General features: G+C 43.0%; 1 protein-coding gene across 1 annotated transcript in view; it reads left to right on the plus strand.

Moving 5' to 3' along the window:
* LOC126162001 (graves disease carrier protein-like) overlaps positions 1-19,810 on the plus strand; it is a 174,526-nt gene that overhangs the window by 31,067 nt on the left and 123,649 nt on the right. Inside the window, exon 2 of the mRNA XM_049918222.1 lies at positions 14,690-14,782. Coding sequence (XP_049774179.1) covers positions 14,690-14,782 — 93 coding nt within the window. The remainder of the gene's footprint in view (positions 1-14,689; positions 14,783-19,810) is intronic.

Consider the following 19,810-nt stretch of genomic DNA (forward strand, 5'->3'; position numbering starts at 1 on the left):
GTGCGGCGAATGACTCGGATATACACCAATCCGAGACAGCGAAGGGTGTCCATCGCTTCACGGCGCATGTTTTTGCGACGTTCATAGCGCTCCCTGCTCCTGCCCCTGCACTGCAACGGGTAATCCACAGCATCGTAGCTTGAAGGTCGGCCGCTGAAGTACGACGAGGTCCACGTCTTCAGCGTCAGCTCGTCAGCGGAACACGGTGTTCCGTAGTGGAATACCCGTCAAGCGTCGCCGTAACCCGCATATGAGTGGCTTCATTGCAATGGCATAAAGCACGGTCGACGGTGGGCAGCTTTGCCCTAGTGAGCGTTCGATCCGTGTAGGTTTTTTCAGTCTGCCATTGTTAAGAAGCCTGGACGTTGCCCCTTGAAGGAGCCACATAATCACCTTCGTGATCCAGTCCATCACTGCGTTGAGGAATGCACGATTGGCACGGTCAAACGCTAGGTTGAAGTCGATGAAGATTTAAACGCCTGGCAGTCGCGAGTGGGTTCCCACAGCGATCTCTGAGGGCAGTCTGGATGTTATTATCGCTGCCTAAAGAAACAATTTCTTGTAATGAACCAGCTGGCGGAGTGGCTCTTGATGTGTGTATGCCATGGGCAGTCACCGTGTACAAATCTCCAAGTGTCGATGGATAAATACAATACTGAAGTGCCTGCAAGCAACTTTCAAACAAAATGAGATATTAAAAATATTAGGTGAGCTTTGCTACATGGGTAGTGAAATAGCTGACGATGGACAAAGCAAAGAGGATATAAAATGGAGGCTGCTAATTTCTGAAAAAGAGAGATTTGTTAACTTTTGATATAAATTTAAGTATTAGGAAGTCTTTCCTGAAGGTATTTGTCTGGAATACAGTCTTCTATGGAAGTGAAACATGGACAATAAGAAGTTCAGACAAGAAGAGAAAAGAAGCTTTTGAACTGCAGTGCTTTAGAGGAATGCTGGAGATTAGACAGGTAGATAGGTATAACTTACGAGGAGGTACTTAATCGAATTCGGGAGAAAAGAAAAATTGGTGGGATAACGTGTCTAAAAGAAGGCATTGGCTGATAGGACACATTCTGAGGCGTCAAGTAATTGTTAATTTGACGTTGGATGGAAGTGAGGGGGGTAAAAATTGCAGAGGGAGAACAAGGCTTGAATATAGGTTCAAATGCATATAGGACGCGGTACGTACGCAAAGACGAAGAGGTTTGCACAGGATAGATTAGCACGGAGAGCTGCATCAAATCAGTCTTCGGACTGAAGACAACAGCAACAACAACAGTATTGCTAGGTATGAGTTACTACGTTGAGAAATTTACTTTTAATTAGAAAATCGTTGAAACGCTGAGAGTGCCTAAGTAAGCATTCGAAAGATGCTTATAAATTACTAGAAAACATGGAAAAACAAGTAATGGATCAGAGAACAGACAAGAGTGGAATGATTGATTATAACTGTAATTAAAATGAAATTAAGTGGACGGGACATGTAGCTAAGCGAATGGATGGTAGATGGGCCAAGTAAATTATTTGTCGGATTTAAAAACTAGAAACGACGACCTAATGGAAGGCTGGTGGATGGCATTGTAAAACAAGCGGGAGCAACCTGGATACGTATAATCAGTGTCCCTAATGCATAGAAACGTCGAGACGAGAAATTATCGGGAAGTGGATGTCAAATGGTTGGTGATGGTGATAATGTGACAAAACAGCGTGTGGATACTGCTATTGGCAATGGAAGACTATAAGGGTGTGGTTCCCTGGCCACAAGGCTGGGAGTGGATTGTTTGTGCTACCAGGATGCCGCAAGAGTCAGTTGGGAAGCCAGACGTGAAAGTGCCTCTTGTGGCTTCTACGTAAATATCGCGGCCCCATTCCAACTGGGAGCTGATAGCGCCCGTATTTTCACTTCGACAGCTCAGCATCCTCTGAGATAGCGCTCGATTTGGCCTGCAGTACTAATGAGTTGGCTAGGAAGTTAGTTTGTTGAATTATTCACAGCAGGTTTAAATATACATATTCTGCTTCCTTCCGCCCTCACTCCTTATTCCTCGTTGTGAGGAAAGCGAAGGAAAAAAGAAAGGTGCTGAAGAGTGGAAGTGCGACGTAACTGCAACGCTTGGAATAAAAGAAATGTTGTCCCAAAAAGAGAATAAACGGAAAGTTAATTGCCTTTTCGTAACGTTAATGGCAGCTGTAAGTAAAATTCTTGTAATTTGGCGTGTGTAACTCAGTATCTTCAGAATAATAATAATTAACGTCGTTAACTTATATTGCTCTTTATGCTGTTGAGGCTTCGCTGCAGATGCTGATTCCTGGATTTTTTTTAATGAAAACGTGCCGTGAACTGCATAGTTCTATACTCGTGTAAAGGCAGTTTTTGTTTCAGGTGTGCTATTTATTATGTCACAGAGTCCTCGTCGAAATCTTACATCGTGCGCCCACCTTTACTCCCCCTCTTACACTCTTCGTGTATCTTTTATAACATTCAATACATTGTTACACACAGAAAATTCGCCAATTACAATTACAATAGTTATCAGCAGTTACAAAAAAATATCATCCGGAAGTTAAAAATGAAATGCATAGAATGTGATATCGAAATGCTTTGAATAAACAACGCTGGCTATGGTTTTGTTAATTACACAGAAGCTACTCATTAATTCGAAATGCCCTTCGTTTATTACTGTATGTTGTTGGTCTCACTTTTGGATACCCGCTTATTGACGATGTAAACAAAACGATTATTTCGACTATTGTAGCATTTATTGAAATTCTGTTCACAACAACAAGCATCTTTCGCGGAAGTGAAAGGAATGTTAGACTGTTATAGGGATAGTGGGTTCAGCAGGTATCCAAAAGTGAGACCAACAACATTTAGTAATAAACGAAGGGCATTTAAAATTAACTAAAAGAAAATGTACCTATAACTGCTCATGTAAAAGCGTAGGGATCCTGTTACATTTTTGGGAGGCCCATATCATTAACGTCGATATACAGCAGGATTTTGGAACATACATTGCGCTCGAACATTGTGAATTTCATCGAAGAGAACGGTCTATTGAGTATTGACACACAATCAATACGGATTTAGAAAACATCGCGCTTGTGACACAGAACTAGCTCTTTACTTACACGAAGTGTTGAGTGCTATCAACAAGGGATTTCAATTCCGTATTTCTAGATTTCCAGAACGCCTCTGACACCGTACTTCATAAGCGGCTTGTAATCGAATTGCGTGCTTATGAGTTATCGTCTCAGTTATGAGACTGGATTGGTGACATCCTGTTAGAGACGTCACAGTTTGTAGTAATTTACGGAAAATCATCGGGTAAAACATAAGTCATTTCTGGCGTACCCCTACGTGGTATTATAGTTATACGCCTCTGCTGTTCCTTATCTTGATAAACAATTTAGGAGACAATCTGAGCAGCCGTCGTAGATTGTTAGCAGATGATGCTGTATATCGTTTAGTAAAGCCATTAGAAGATAAAAACCTATTGCAAAACGATTTAGATAAGATAACCGTATGGTGCGAAAAGTTGACCCTAAATTGTGAAAAGTGTGAGGTCATTCACGTGAATGGTAAAAGGAATCAGTTAAACGTGAGTTACAGGATAAATCAATCAAATCTAAAGACCGTAAATTTAACTAAATGGCCAGGAATTACAATTAAGAACAACTTAAATTGGAAAGAACACGTAGTGGGGAAGGAGAACCAAAGATTGAGTTTATTGGCAAAACACTTAGAAGATGCAACAAATCTGCTAAAGAACTGCCGAACTACGCTTGTCCGTCCTCATTCGGAGTACTGTTGCGCGGTGTGAGCTCCTTACCAGAGAGAATTAACGGAGGACATTTAGGACGTTCAAAGAAGGGCAGGAATTTTAGTTTTACTGATAAATTGGGGATAGAGTGTCACGAACATGATACAGGTTTTGCGGTGGAAATAATTAAAACACAAACGTTTTTCGTTGCGACGGGATCTTCTTATGAAATTTCAATCACCAACTCTCTCCTCCGAATGCGAAAATATTTTATTGACGTCGACCTCCATAGAGAGAAATTATCATCATAATAAAATAAGGGAAATCTCGAGCTCGCACGGAAAGATGTAGGTGTTCTTTTTTGTGTGCGCTGTTCGAGAGTGAAATAAAAGAGAATTAGTGTGAAGGTGGTTCGTTGAACCCTCTGCCAGGCATTTAAGTGTGACTTGCGGAGTAGCCATGATATCTTCAGCTGATATCAAGTTTTGTATGTTCTGGAGAGAAGTAGAAGCAAATGTAAATTAGCAGAAATATTACGATATACGGCAGATTTTTCCAAATATTCAACACAGCAGTGTGCTGTGAGCTAACGATAGCGATACGCCCAGATCTGGTTGTTCAGTCGTTAATGATTCAAGTGTTGTAGATGATTCTGTCGATAAGACTGTTTCAGTATAGTGTGGGTCACGAAAGTAGCATAACCCACAGAAGCACAAAAGACTACTCGCACCTATGCTTGTGTTTTGCATGGACTGGCCGGCACTGCCCTGACATTTAACATGGCCTTTCACCACCCACTGCGAAGATTACAACTAAATGACCTATTTATGGACTAAATGAATAACGGAGAAGAAATACCAGTAACTTATCATTAGGCTGTTCGTAAAATATCCTAGGGTCGCGATATAAAAACGCCGTAAACACTCTAAGGTATCATTCTTTCCAAAGCATGGTCTTAACATATTGCTGCTTGTTTGTGTGTTGTCGTGTGAAAGATTACAGTAAATATCTAATATTAGTGTAGCAAGCAGTTCTTTTTATTTAATTCAGCATGCTAGTAATGTCACAAAGAACCATCTTAAGAATAACTGACAAACTTAGATACAATAACATTTTAGAAAAAAAATACAAAAATTGGGAACTACAGTTGTGGTACGAGGCGTTACTATCGAAATAGTATTTTTTGAAACGTGTACTTCTTGCCGTTTGTGAGAATTGATTTAGCAGTATTAATAAACTTGCAGTTACTGCATACCTAAATATCCCAAGGTTCAATAGCGTTACGCGTAGTAACTAATTAATCACATATATTGGATGGAATCCACCTGCGGTGCCCTCCTACCTTCACAGGTTCGTACACATTTGCTTTGTCAATTACTCCGGTTCTGGCCATATGACGGAAGTCCATTTGACCATTGGTTCAGTTTTAGCAAAAGACAAAGTCGTACAGCATTGTTTAGGAGAAGCTATTGAGTTGTTAGTCACCTAAAAGTTTAATGTTTCTTGTTTCTGTCGCACACTGGCATCTGATCTACTTAAACTAATCGTGTTACCAGAAATAATCATGCTATATGAACGATATTCCTGGCTGTGGAACAATGTTATGCATGATGATGCACTGCATGTCAAATGTCAGTCGCCGCAAATTGGGAGTTTCATTCTCATTGGGCCGCGGAAAGCTATTGTATGGAGAGTTCAGCGAGGTCTTGTATCACTTGGTCTGCAATAGTATTGTGCACAACGGTCCCTCTCAGTTGTGAGTAATGTTCCTTGCCAAGTGGAACGATCTTGCTTTGTATTATACACACATCAAAAAATGTTTTGCGTCACCCCGTTTCCCAGAACTCCTGAAGATAGACGTTGACTGTGGATATTGTATGGCAAGTACAGTCCCTTTGACTGTTCAGAGATGTCACTAAATCCGCCCAAAGATGTAAACAATCATGCATGAGCAGCGCCTGTTAGACGGAGGGGGTCCGACAGCCGATCAGTTCCAGTCATTCCACCAGGAAGGAGGTACACGGCTCGTGTTGTCTGTAGTTCACCCCTGCCTAGACGGTCAATGCCGCGGTTCGATCGCTTCCGCGTTGTTACCTTGTGCCAGGAAGAGCTCTCAACAAGGGAAGTGTCCAGGCGTCTCGCAGTGAACCAAAGCGATGTTGTTCGGACATGGAGTAGATGCAGAGAGACAGGAACTGTAGATGACATGCCTTGCTCAGGCCGCCCAAGGGCTACTACTGCAGTGGATGACCGCTACCTACGGATTATGGCTCGGAGGAACACTTACAGCAACGCCACCATGTTGAATAATGCTTTTCGTGCAGCCACAGGACGTCGTGTTACGACTCAAACTGTGCGCAATAAGCTGCATTATGCGCAGTTTGACTCCCGACGCCCATGGCAAGGTGCATCTTTGCAACCACGTCACCATGCAGCGCGGTACAGATGGGCCCAACAATATGCCGAATGGATCGCTCAGGACTGGCATCACGTTCTCTTCACCGATGAGTGTCGCATATACCTTCAACCAGGCAGTCGTCGGAGACGTGTTTGGAGACAACTCGGTCAGGCTGGGCACTTTGGACACACTGCCCAGCGAGTGCTGCAAGGAGGTGGTTCCCTGTTCTTTTGGGGTGTCATTATGTGAGGCCGAAGTACGCCGCTGGTGGTCATGGAAGGCGCTGTAACGGTTGTACGATACGTGAGTGCCATCCCCCGGCCGATAGGGCAACCATATCGGCAGCATATTGGTGAGGCATTCGTCTTCATGGACGATAATTCGCACCCCCAGCGTGCACATCTTCTGAATGACATCCTTCAGGATAACGACATCGCTCGACTAGAGTAGCCAGCATCTTGTCCAGACATGAATCCTACTGAACAAAAAAAAAAAAAAAAAAATGGTTCAAATGGCTCTGAGCATTATGGCACTCAACATCTTAGGTCATAAGTCCCCTAGAACTACTTAAACCTAACTAATCTAAGGACATCACACACACCCATGCCCGAGGCAGGATTCGAACCTGCGACCGTAGCAGTCCCGCGGTTCCGGACTGTAGTGCCAGAACCGCTAGACCACCGCGGCCGGCTCCTATTGAACATGCCTGGGATAGATTGAAAAGGGCTGTTTATGGACGACGTGATCCACCACCATTCTGAGGGATCTACGCCGAATCGCCGTTGAGGAATTGGACAATCTGGACAAACAGTGCCTTGATGAACTTGTGGATAGTATGCCACGACGAATACAGGCATGCATCAATACAAGAGGACATGCCACTGGGTATTAGAGGTACTGGTGTGTACAGCTATCTGGACCACCACCTCTGAAGGTCTCGCTGTATGGTGGTACATCATGCAACGTATGGTTTTCATGAGCAATAAAAAGGGCGGAAATGACGTTTATGTTGGTATCTATTCTACTTTTCTGAACAGGTTCCGGAACTCTCGGAACCTAGGAGATGCAAAACTTTTTTTGATGTGTGTATGTGCGTCGTAATCCACGGAAAATACGTTTCTCAATACGTACATATCAAGGCAGCCTCGGATTAATTAGTCCAGCTAAACGTGTACCAAGAATCTTGCGTTTCCTATATAAGTCTTTCTTGCATGATCTGCTTAGAACATTATCGGAATCAGTAGCAGGTTGTTCTATGCTTTGACAGTTGAGGTATCTTCACTTTGCGAAAGTTCACTTGAAATCGGATATTATTCTTTCCAAACAGTTGCCGCTGTTTATGATGATGATGATTATGGTGGTGGTGGTGGTGGTGGTGTATTTACAATTGTAATGTTTATCATCAATGCCATTTCTAAAAACGAAATTGCTGCGGCGATTCTCCGTGCAGATACATAGGGGGAATTCTTCAGAGTTTCTGGCAATGCTGACACCAATACGTGGTTTGTCATCGGTAAAATCATTTTATCTGTTATCTTGTCATATATTAAAATCCATCAATTGTTTTGAGAAAAGTTCTTAGGATATACTAAATTACGACACTTAAAATATTCAGCTCACTGTTTCCTCGGTGGGTGGTTGGTTAGTGTTGGATTTAGTGCATCTTAATACTGTATTATTACAGTCCATAATTTTTTTCTTCAAAAGGGAGCCATGACACTTAAAAGTTTACTTATCCTCCTATTAAAAAAATTGACCAATTGTAATTAGGACTCGCGCACGGAGAGTTCCGTACAAAGTTAAAGTTTGTCCATCCTGGAATGGAGGCTCTCAACAGTTTTTGTTTGTTGTCGATACTGGCAAGATATTAGTCTCAAGAAGTAAAAGACTGTATTAAAATCTGTACAGGATTTCCGAAGACAAGCCCGGATATACAAAAAGAAGCGAGCAGGTGATTTAAGTTTGTGTATGTAGAGAGAGAAGATTTAATAAAACATTTTTTATTTACTTAGTAGCACATGTCTACAATTTATGTTTTGTGTTTACATGCAGTAATGTTCGTCTATTATACTTTTGATGGATGGTGAATGCATTGTATGCTCAAATGGCAATATATATTTTTTGTGATATAATTACAGTTTAACAAGTTTCAGATTTATTACTTTATTTGTAGTGTGAAATCCTGTGTCTTGCCGAATTTCATGACTCCAGGTCAAGGGGAAGTACCCTATAGGTTTTGATGAGTCAGTTTTCGAGTATCAAAATATGAGACCTAGATGGCCGTATATTTTGATTCCATTGATGTAGAAGCTTAAATTTTTTACACCTCCAAGGGACCATAGGCCTTAGAGTGTGACATAAAATTGAACTTAATACAACAAACTGTTCCAAAGAAAAAGGGTCTTAAAAGCGGACAGACTAACGGCCAGAAGGATAAAAACAAGAAAAATATTTTTTTCGCGTGATACAATTACATATTAATTATTTTCGCATTTGTTACATTACTTGTAATGTGAAACCTTGCTTCTCGCATAATTCCATAAGGAAAGCAACTTATACATGGGCGACTTTTCTACTATCAAAGTGTGTGACATAAATGCCTTTATCTTTTGACTGAAGTGACTTAGAAACCTAAAATTTTTACACCTCCAAGTGATCGTGGACCTTTTTCGTATTTGACATAAATTTGAACGTTATATGTCTCCATGTTTCTGAGAAAAAAAGGGTTCTTAACAGTCGGACGGACGGAAAGACAGACAAACAACAAAGCGATCCTCTAAGGGTTCCGTTTTTGCATACGGAACCCTAAAAAGGTTGAGCATGGGAAAAATTTATGAGTGTTAGTATCCCCACTCAGTCTGGCGTCTGTATAGGTGAATAAAACCTTACTAATGTCCTGCTTCTACTGCTTGAATTTTGTGAAAATGAAACAAGGATAAAATGTTATATGACCGGCGAATATAAGGGAAGTAAATTCGTCGCAGTATTTTGTACTTAGTTTTGGCAGATAAAACTTCAGATAGATGACAGGCTGCACTTGAATGGTATTACTGTTTCCCGTTTCCTTGAAAATTAAAGACGACAGTTGTGATCTCTCAGGTTTTCTCGATGCGATTGATTAACAGTGATCTTCCGAGTGTTCAGCCGGGTTGCTGTTATTTTCATTTTATGAACAATATTTCGACGACCGACACAGCCGACCTCTTCACGTGCTCCGAGTTTGGCTGTTGCGTGTTCTCGCTGCCTCGTCGCCAACCAGACTGTGAACTATTGTTGGTCTCACGCTACTATTTATAGCAGATTTCGACTCCTGGTGCTCACTACGGCCTCTGATGCTCTTTTATTTTTCAGAACTCTCACGGAACGCAAAATGTCTGTGGTTTCCGACTCTGGTGGACGTTATGGCCGACGAGATTTTAATAAACTGAGTGCCGGACCCCAAGCGTTATTGAAATTAAAACTGCCGTCCCCTTTTATTAAGTTTTCTGACATCTCAGTCTTGATAAACACCTTAGTTATGTTGTCCGAGAAACCTGACGTTTGTGGTCACATACTGATCGCATCCTATTTCATTTCGTGATTATATCAGAGGCAGCTGATTTGCTTGGTTGTTTCAGTCGGGTATGTCACTGATATTCCTAGCCTCTTCCCCGACTATTTCAATAGTCATCTCCACTAAAGACATGCCAAATTCGCACCCGGATTTTCGAGACCCAGATCGTCTTTAACATTACCTTAGCTGGAGGGAACAAAATCACTGGATGCCATGTTTCGGCATGAATCAACCAATCTTTCCGGATGTTGGGTCAACATCAGGTAAGGAGGCGATTTTTGGCTTCTCTTTCTCGGTCCCTTTCTCAGCCTCATTCTCAGGCGTTTTTGAATTTGACTCCATCGCCCTTTCAGTTTGATGATATAAATACCCAACATTCTTTGGAGTGGCTCCCCTTGTGTGAAAGTGTTAGAGCTCGTTGGACTAGAGTCCTTAGCACCGAATATCTTTGTGACGGACGGTGATGGTTCGAGATGTAGAGATACAGGTCAGAGTTTGTAGGTTCTATTTATACACTCTAAGACAAAAAGAGAAAGACGCACCACGAAGCACTTGCCCGAATGGGACGGAAATCGATAGATGTGATGTGCATGTACAGAGAAAAAAAAATACAATTTCAGAAAAAAATGATGATTTATTCAAGAGAAAGAGCTTCACAAATTGAGCAAGTCAATAACGCATTGGCCCACCACTGACTCTTATGCAAGCAATCATTCGGCTTGGAATTGATTGACAGCACCACAGTGCTGAAATTGATGAATCAACAGTATATAAAAAGAAACCAGAGATAAACATGTTTTATAATTCTACGAAAGGTGGAATTGACATTGCAGATAACCTGTCAGCAACTTATGATGTAATCCGTAACTTAAAAAAAAAAAAAGGCCTCAGACTGTCTTCTACGCAATAATGAACATGGCCAGCATAAATGCTGCTATTGTTCAGCGATCAAATGACACTAAAAACCAAAAGCATCGTAATTTCATAAAAACTCTAGGCTGTGTGCTCGTCAGTGAACATTTGAGTGCCAGACGAGAAATACCTCAACTGCCAAGCACTCTGGGTAAGAGAATCAGTGAATTTAGTGGAGAATCTACACAAGAATCGACTGCCGCTGTACGAAAAAGACGTCAAGAGTGTCCCCACTTATGTTTGTGAAGGTGGTCATAAGTACGTTTGTCAAGAACACATTGTTCGATTCTGCCAACAATGTGCTATGGCAAGAGATGATTAACAGCTCATGTCAAAAGTTTATTGTTCATTTTGTGTTCAAAGAAAATTTATCTCGTAAATAATTAGCAAAAAATCCAAATTACTTATGAGAATGTATGGTTTTGTAGATTAAAAAAAAAGTAACGTTAAGAGCTGTTAAAATGACTGTTTTGTAGACTTTATGTAATAATTTAGTAATGAAGCATTTGTACGCTTAATGGCGTTTATTTTTACGAAAATCCCTTAATTAATAAATAATTCACAAATTTAACTCCCATCGATTTTTGCAAGTGCCATTACACACTTAAAAAACATAAATGAGAAACAGAGTCAATATGACCCTCCACATTCTTGTACCCTTTTTGCACCACATCCTCACCTGGTTAAGAGAAGAACGGATGGATCCTGGATCAGAATGTAGACGGAAAACCTTCACGCACTGACTCCTATTTCCACACCTTATGCCATCACCATCTGTCACAAAGAAAATCGGTGCAGGAGACTCTGGTCCACAGGGCTCTGACACTTTTCAGACAGAGAGATCCTCAGCGAAGAATTAAAACACATACGAATAATGTTACGAGGGGATTGGATACTCAGAGTTTGAAACTGAGAAAGATAGATAGACTCCTACGTCAACATGGCATTCAGTGTATTTCGCTCCCTTCAACTAGTACAAGAAGTGTCCTTTGCATTATTAAAGACGATGTAGGTCTCCGAAAGTCGGGTGTGCTTCGCATTCCGTGAGAAAGTGACTTGTCTTACATGAGATAAGACAGTCAGAACAGTCGAGGAGAGATGCAAAGGAACATCAGCAACGTACGCGACTAAAACAAGCAAGCAAATCAGCTGCCGCCGAGCAGTGCCTCCAATATAATATAATTAAATGAAATTCGTAGAGACCAGTATCATGGTGCAAACGTCAGATACTGGGACAGCATAACTAAGGAGCTTATCGAAATAAGGATATCAGAAAACCTAATAAACAGTGACGGAGGTTTCATTTTAAATCCCACTTGGAGTCTGGCACTCAACTTATTAAAATTTTGTCGGCCATCATAGCCCCCACAGTTGGAAAGCCCTCAAAGAATACGCGTTTCACGAATCACGGAAATATCGGCGCGAGATCTGAAAAACAAAATACCATCAAAGGGTGTAGTGAGAGTCGGGAATAAATAGTGGCGTGAGATCAACAATAATGCAGTGTGGTAGTGTCGAGGCAGCGAGCACACAACAGTAAAACTCGCAGCCCCTGAAGAAGACGGATGGGTCGGTTGTCGAAAAGTTGCGGATAAATGGAAACAAGAACTGGGCAGAACACCCGAAGGCATGTTTTTAAAGGCGGCAATTATTTTGATAAAACTGGGAGTTTATTCAGCAGAGACTGAACCGCCTATATGTCACTCTGGCAGTGAACTGAAGCTTCGAAACAGCCAAATACGCGCTTTCTGACCAACGTGTAGAACTGTCCGACCTCACGTTGTACATTCTTGAGTAGCCTTGATAACGTGTAAGCCGTAAACTGCAGCGTTGCAGTTCGCAATGCTGGACTCGATGTTTCTGAATCTCTTCGGAATTTCACCTGGTCAGGGGTTCGGCAGAGTGTGTTTCCAAACGAAGGAAATTTGTCATAAGCACGTCATATGTCCAACGATTTTTCAGTGTAGAATAAATACTAGTTCAAATGGCTCTAAGCACTATGGAACTTAAGATCTGAGGTCATCAGTCCTCTAGACTTAGAACTACTCAAACCTAACCAACGTAAGGACATCACACACATCCATGCCCGAGGCAGGATTCGAACCTGCGATCGTAGCAGCGGCGCGGTTCCGGACTGAAGCGCCCAGAACCGCTCGGTCACAGCGGCCGTCTATAAGTACTAGGATAATGTGTGTTCTCATAGATACAATTCCATCGTTTCTACTTGTCTCAGTCTTTCGTTGATAACTTTCTCGAGAAACTTGTACATCCACCTCAAATGCCTATGAAATTTACTTTCCTTTATTATTAAAGACTCGTTTTTCATGCCCTTGTGTCCATAGTTTCTTCGTTTTAGTTGCAGTTTCTGAACATCGTGTTTCTTGTTCGCACTATGCATCCATCATACCTTATACACATATTCTTTGGTAAACTGTTTAACTTTGTATTATTCTATTCTATTTTGTTGTTTGACTTCCATTTTGAAAAGTTGCCCATGTATCGGTTGCAACTGTCATGTTTTTTGTCTTCTGTCAACAGCAATGTTAGTGGTTAATTTTATATGTTTGGTTTGAATTGTATCAGTTGCCTGTCTAAGCCTTTAGCTCAGTCGCTTCGTTGAGACGAAACAGGTACAGACATGTGATGTCAAATATTGGTCGTTATGTTTGTATGTTCACTTGTCGAGCTGGTAATATCTTGTGCACACTGGCAGGAAAACACCTTATTACGTATGCAGAAAGCGTAGAAGCAAGGCATCTTTAAGAAAGTGTACGGATATTTGATGAGATGTCACATCTAGAAAATACATATTCAATCACTTCCGCATTACTTCTTAACACGTAAACGTTGTAAGATTATTTCCTACTATACTGTCATCAATTAATCGATACGGATGAAACGTAGCGCAACTCGATGTGGGTATACAGGGTGAACATTAATAAAGCCGACAAACTGCAAGGGCGGATTCGTAAGTGCAAATGGAGGAGAAACGGTCGTATGAACATATGTCCGAAAATGCATCGTTGCCACGGTAGACGGCGCTGACGAGCGACATTTCCTCCGACCATGTGCCGTGTGTGCCTAGTGTGTTGCAGGTGAACAGTAGTGGTTGTCATGTAGGATACACAATCATACTTTGGCTTACATGTTCGCGGGCCACTGGCCTAGAGCTTGTGCTAGGGTTCGTCTCAGTATCTTGTAGAACCCTGTCCTTCAAATCTGGTGCACGCACAGTCCGCCACCTCACTGCAACGCACAAGAAATAAACGGCATGTGCTCAGAGGAACTGTCATTCGTCGGTGCTGTTCCGTAGCAACGATCCATTTCCGGACACATGTTCAGGGGGCCTTTTTTTCCCCATTTCCAGTCACGAATCCGTCCTGTAGTTTCTCGGTTTTCTTACTGTTCACCTTGTATAAGCGTCGACCTTTAGGCAAGGGCAAAGACGGTAAACATCCATCGGAGAAGGAAGAACGCGTATAAGGCAGTATGTCTACCGAAAACCATCGTTGGGAATTGTGCGCCACGAGATGCTGCTGTTTCATAATAACGCCCGTCCCCATAACGCAAATGCCGTAACGCAGATGCCCCGTAATTCTGATCTCTCCCCATGCGGTCGTCTGCCTTCGGTCTCTTAAAAAAGGCCTTGAAGAGTCGACGATTCTTGACGGACGAGGATGTGCAGCAGGCAGTTACGGAGTTGTTCACGTCGCAGGACACGGTGTTTTACCAAACGGGTATCTTCAAGCTGGTGTGTCGGTGAGATGATTGCCTCACTGCTCGCGACGATTTTGCCTGATTGGCATACCCATTCTGGACTGTACGGCCTCCGAACGGAAACTCTGAGATTGGCCTTTAGGAACGGTTGTTTCCAAAACTACTACTTTTTCTATTTTTGTTGATATTTTCACTACTTCTTTGTAAGACATTAATACTGTGTAGTATGTAAAGTTACCATTACTTTTTTCTGACTTTAATGTGGTCTGGAAGCTGATGTTCAACGTTATTCAGAAGCTGCAAGTTTAATTTGTACTATATGTTTTACCGTAGTGTTTTTCTTTGCAGGAGTGGCTGGTATGTGCTCCAAGACCGCCGTTGCCCCTCTTGACAGAATAAAAATCCTGCTGCAGGCGCACAACAAACATTACAAACATCTGGGTGAGTACACGCTACGTATTGGACATGCCGGACTACGTAAGAGCGCATCGAAATTTCATAGTTAAGAAAGGAAATAAACGCTAAAAGTAATTAGATGTATGTCTTCGGACTGTGCATATTTCAGGGATTTGCTGCAGATGATGTCACGTGAATTAAATCATGCACTAAAAAGTAGTTTCTCTATATAGGTTCTGCTGAAAATTAAGTGTCGCCAGGAGCAACATCAGCAGTGTATTGTAGATGTTTTTCGCGGATCGAGGACAGATATAAGGCAAAGTAACTGAAAACGGAGATCATGAAACATAAACGGCAGTAGTTATTGAAGTACAGACCCTGAGCATCGATTCGATCATTGTATAAACTTGGGTTTCCGTCGGCCTTTCTTACCACGGAGCAGAGTTAATCTCGCCCAGCCGGCCTGTTGTCGAGATGTAAGGCTGTGCCAGCTTACTTGGCCGGGTGTGCGTGTTTAGAGACCGCGAAGGCCAGTGATTCGGAGTCAAAATAATCACACGTGCCGGACTACATTGGCTTCTCGTGTGGTGTAGGGTGACAAAGACTTGTCATACTGTGTACGACGAGGAGTTGTAACGAAAAGCATATTCTGAGTTCGTATACAGTAAATTTTCTTCATAGAGAAAAACTTCTTTCCATAAATCAAATCGAATTGAGACAGCATCGCTCGTGCGAAACTCAACTCGCCTGTTTCTCGCACGATACTGTGCAAACCGTGAATGAAACCCAACAGGCGGAGTGCATATTCCTAGTTTTCCGGAATGCTTTTGACACAGTGCCATACTCAAACTGTCAACGAAGATCCGAGAATGATTTTCCAGATGTGAGAATGGTTCGAAGATTTCTTAAGCAATGCAACTTCGTACGTTATCCTGGATGACGAATGTTCATCAGAAACAAGGGTGTCGTCACGCGTGCTCAAGGGAAGTGTGATAAGACAGCTCCTGTTCTCTGTACATATGAATGAGCTGATGGACAGGATAAGCGGCAGTCTTTCACTGTTCACTGACGATGCTATAATGTACAGGCAAATGTCGTCATTAAGTGACTATGGGAGGATACAGGATGCCTTGAATAGAATTTACATTTGGTGTGGTGAATGGCAAATTGCTCAATATGCATAAAAATGTAAATTAATGCAGATGAGTAGTGAGAACGATTCTCTAATGTTGGATTATTGTGTTAATGGTGTGCTGCATGACACAGTGACCTTGTATAGCGACATGAAATGGTACAAGCACGGAAGGTCAGTTGTAGGAGAGGCGAATGGTCGACTTCGGTTTACTGGTTTATACCAGGGGTCTCCAAACATTTTAGTCCGCGGGCCACATTGAGTCCTCCATGAAGTCATAAGGGCCAAGATCTACCTAGTGGGATTAAAGCACCCTAGCACTCCATGATCACCGTAATATAAGGCTAAAGGAAAGATGAAATCGCAAAAATCTAAGGTTGTGGGAATAGCAAGCACTGAAACGAACCACGATTTTTATTTAATTTCATAATTTTGATTGGTGGACGTACGTGACCGAAATTCTGGCGTATTTTATTCTGGCGAATTTCACCGACAAAAAAGTATGTCACTGCACATTCTGTATGTATTTTACAACGTAATCAAAAGAAAGTGAAACCTCGCTTAAGAAGCATCTTCCATAATGATTGATTAGTAGGGCTAGTCGCCGAAGTGGCGTCCATTTGAAAGACTTGCACCAGACTCGTGAGCAGAATAAAATGCAAAGAATTTTTTTTACTTAAAATGTTTTCGCCAACTAGTCTGTTAACCGTTCTTTGTTTTCACTATCGCACGGAGAATGGTTTGTCTGTTTATTGTGGATAGCCACAAGTTTAACCATGACCTTCCGCTTTGTAAAGATAGAGCTCCGACAATGTCGCGGTGTATTGGTCGCGATAGGCCTCGAAACTCAATTGTTGCCAGTATAGGTACCACCTAAAATATTTGGCGGGCCGGATACCGGGGATGACCGGCTAGCTACCGCGGGCCGGTTAGCCGGCCCTCGCGGGCCGGTCTCGGCCCGCGGGCCGTAGTTTGGAGACCCCTGGTTTATACGAAAAGACGACCAAAGACGACCACTTACAGAATAGTTGTGGATCCATTCTGGAGCACCGCTCGAGTGTTTGCGATCCCATCAGGTCGGATTAAAGGAAGACATCGATGCCATTAAGAGGCGTGCTGCTAGATTTGTAACGGGTATGTTCGATAAACACGAGAGTATTACCGAAATGCTCCATGAACTCAAACAGGAAACCCGGAGGAAAGATGATTTTGCTAAACACTACTGAGAGAGTTTATAGAACCGGCATTTACGACAGTCTGCAGAACGATGCTACAGCCACCAACATACAACTCGCTTAAGGCTCACGAAGACAAGATAAGAGAAATAAGAGCTCGTACGGAAGCGTATAGACTAATTTTGTCTTCGCATCATTTTTCAGGTGGAAATGGAAAGGCAATGGATCAAGGTAGCCTCTGCCATATACAGCGTGTCACTCCTAAGACGAGTCAGGCGCATTTTGTCTGGTGTTTCGGCAGGTATGAGGGGCAGTCTAATCAAAATCGAACACCCGCCCAACGGGACAATGTAATGGCCCCATTCAAAAGTAATCACCACGCGTTTTATGACAAGTATCCACTGGGAGACAGGGCGATCAATTCCTGTCTTGTAGAATGCGGTCGGCAGCTGACGGCTCCACAACCGCAACCACTCTTGCACTTCCTCGCCCGACTGCAATCGACGTACACGCGTATCTTTCTTCAGGTCGCCAAAGACCACACAGTGAAAGATCCTGGCTGTACGGAGGATGTTGCATTGTTCCCCAAACAAATCGCTGAAGTGTAGCCTTCGTCGGATTGGGAGTGTGATGGAGGTTGTTATCGTGCCTACAGCATTCCGACAGCCCGAGGCCAAACGGCGAGGCAACAGTGGAAACATCCCACGTCTCCCCCGCCAAAGAAATCCGAAGCTGTTCACACAAGTTCCGATAAGGCCATGACGACCTTTTTCTTCGACTGCAGGGCCCCTCTGTTCGTTGAGTTTCCCGAGCATGGAACCACAAAAGCGTTCAACGCTATGAAGACAGTCCGCAGAAACTGCGACGCGCCATAAAGCCAAAACGCCCAGGAATGCTATTGGACGGAATCATCTCGTCGATAACGCCCGCCACAACACTGCCAATCGGACGAAGGCTACGTTCAGCGATTTGGTTGGGAAACACTGCAACATCGTCCGTACAGCATGGTCTTTCACCGTGTGATTTTCACATCTTTGGCGACCTTAAAAAAAGACAGGCGAGGACGTCGGTTTTAGTCGGACGTGAAAGTGCAAGGGTGGGTGCTTTTGGGGAACTGTCAGTGGCCGGACGCGTTGTACGCAAGAGGAATTGATCTTTTCGTCTCCCAGTGGATAACTGCCTTAATGCGTGTGCTGATTACTTTCCAACGGTACCATTCCGTTGTGTCGTTGTGACCGGTGTTCGGTTTTCAGCTGACTGCCCTTTATATTTGGAATTTCGTTTTTCCAACGTGTTTCTGGAGTCATCCCAAATAAGTACTGCTTATGACGTCTTTCATGCGACACCAATGTCGACGGAAAGCGTCTGTTTGTTTCGCGTTAAAACCAAAACCATTTTTTAAAACACATTTTCCGTGCCCGTTCGATAGTGCGGTCCTAGATTAATCCAGTGCGATATTCGTTTTATTATTATGTATTAACAGGAACTGTAATACACGGAGAATAAACAGTACTACAGCAGCACAGCACCGCCCTGGTCGGCGCCGACTGCTACCACCACGCAGCAGCACTGCTCTGTCGCTGCTAGAGTACTGGTTCAAATGATTCCAATGGCTCTGAGCACTATGGGACTTAACTTCTGAGGTCATCAGTCCCCTAGACTTAAAACTACTTAAACCTAACTAACCTAAGGACATCACACACATCCATGCCCAAGGCATGATTCGAACCTGCGACCGTAGCAGTCGCGCGGTTCCGGACTGAAGCACCTAGAACCGCTCGGCCACTAAGGCCGGCAGTACTGGCTATTCTCCGTGTATTACAGCTCCTATTAATACATATCTATAAAACGAATATCACATTAAATTTACCGAGCGAGGTGGCGGAGTGGTTAGCACACTGGACTCGCATTCGGGAGGACGACGGTTCATTCCCGCGTCCGGCCATCCTGATTTAGGTTTTCCGTGATTTCCCTAAATCCCTCACTGCAAATTCCGGGATGGTTCCTTTGAAAGGGCACGGCCTACTTCCTTCCCCGTCCTTCCCTAATCCGATGATATCGATAACCTCTCTGTCTGGTCTACTCCCCCAAAACAACCCAACGCACATTATATTAATTTGGGACTGACATCGAATGGGCACATAAAATTCCGCATGAAAAATCGTTTTTTTTTTTTAATCTGAAACAAATCGACGATTCACGTCGAAACGGGATGCCGTATGAAAGACATGATGGGCAGTACTTGTTTCAGCGGATTTCATCTCCCATCGCAAAAACGAAATTCCAGATATCTGCCTAAACACCAGAGAAAAGGCTCCAGAAGTCTGTTAGGAGAGACAGCCTGAGTGTACACACTGACGGAAAAAAGTCGCAGCACCAGCTAAGAGTTGTGCAACATAAACGAAAGTGGGTAGGCGTGTTTCTACATCTGAAGGATGATCTCTATTCAAATTTATGCGCGAGTCGCATAAGAGTGGCGCCAGTACCTTTGAGATTAGACATGGTGAATTGATGTTGGTCAAGAACGCCTTTAACGCGACAAAGGCGCCATTATCAACACCCCACTGAGGTTGAGCGAGGTCATGTAAAATGGCTACGAGGAGCTGTATGTTCCTTCTGTGATATTGAAGAAGGACTTGGCAGGGATGTAGACAATGTCTGCTGGGTAGACATACTGGACCGACACTTGGAGTTATAATCTGGGGTGCGGTTTCTTACGACAGCATGAGCACTAGCGCCGTTATCCCAAGCACCTTGGCTGTAAGT

The sequence above is a fragment of the Schistocerca cancellata genome, chromosome 2 (assembly GCF_023864275.1).
Source record: "Schistocerca cancellata isolate TAMUIC-IGC-003103 chromosome 2, iqSchCanc2.1, whole genome shotgun sequence".
Classification (NCBI taxonomy): domain Eukaryota; kingdom Metazoa; phylum Arthropoda; class Insecta; order Orthoptera; family Acrididae; genus Schistocerca; species Schistocerca cancellata.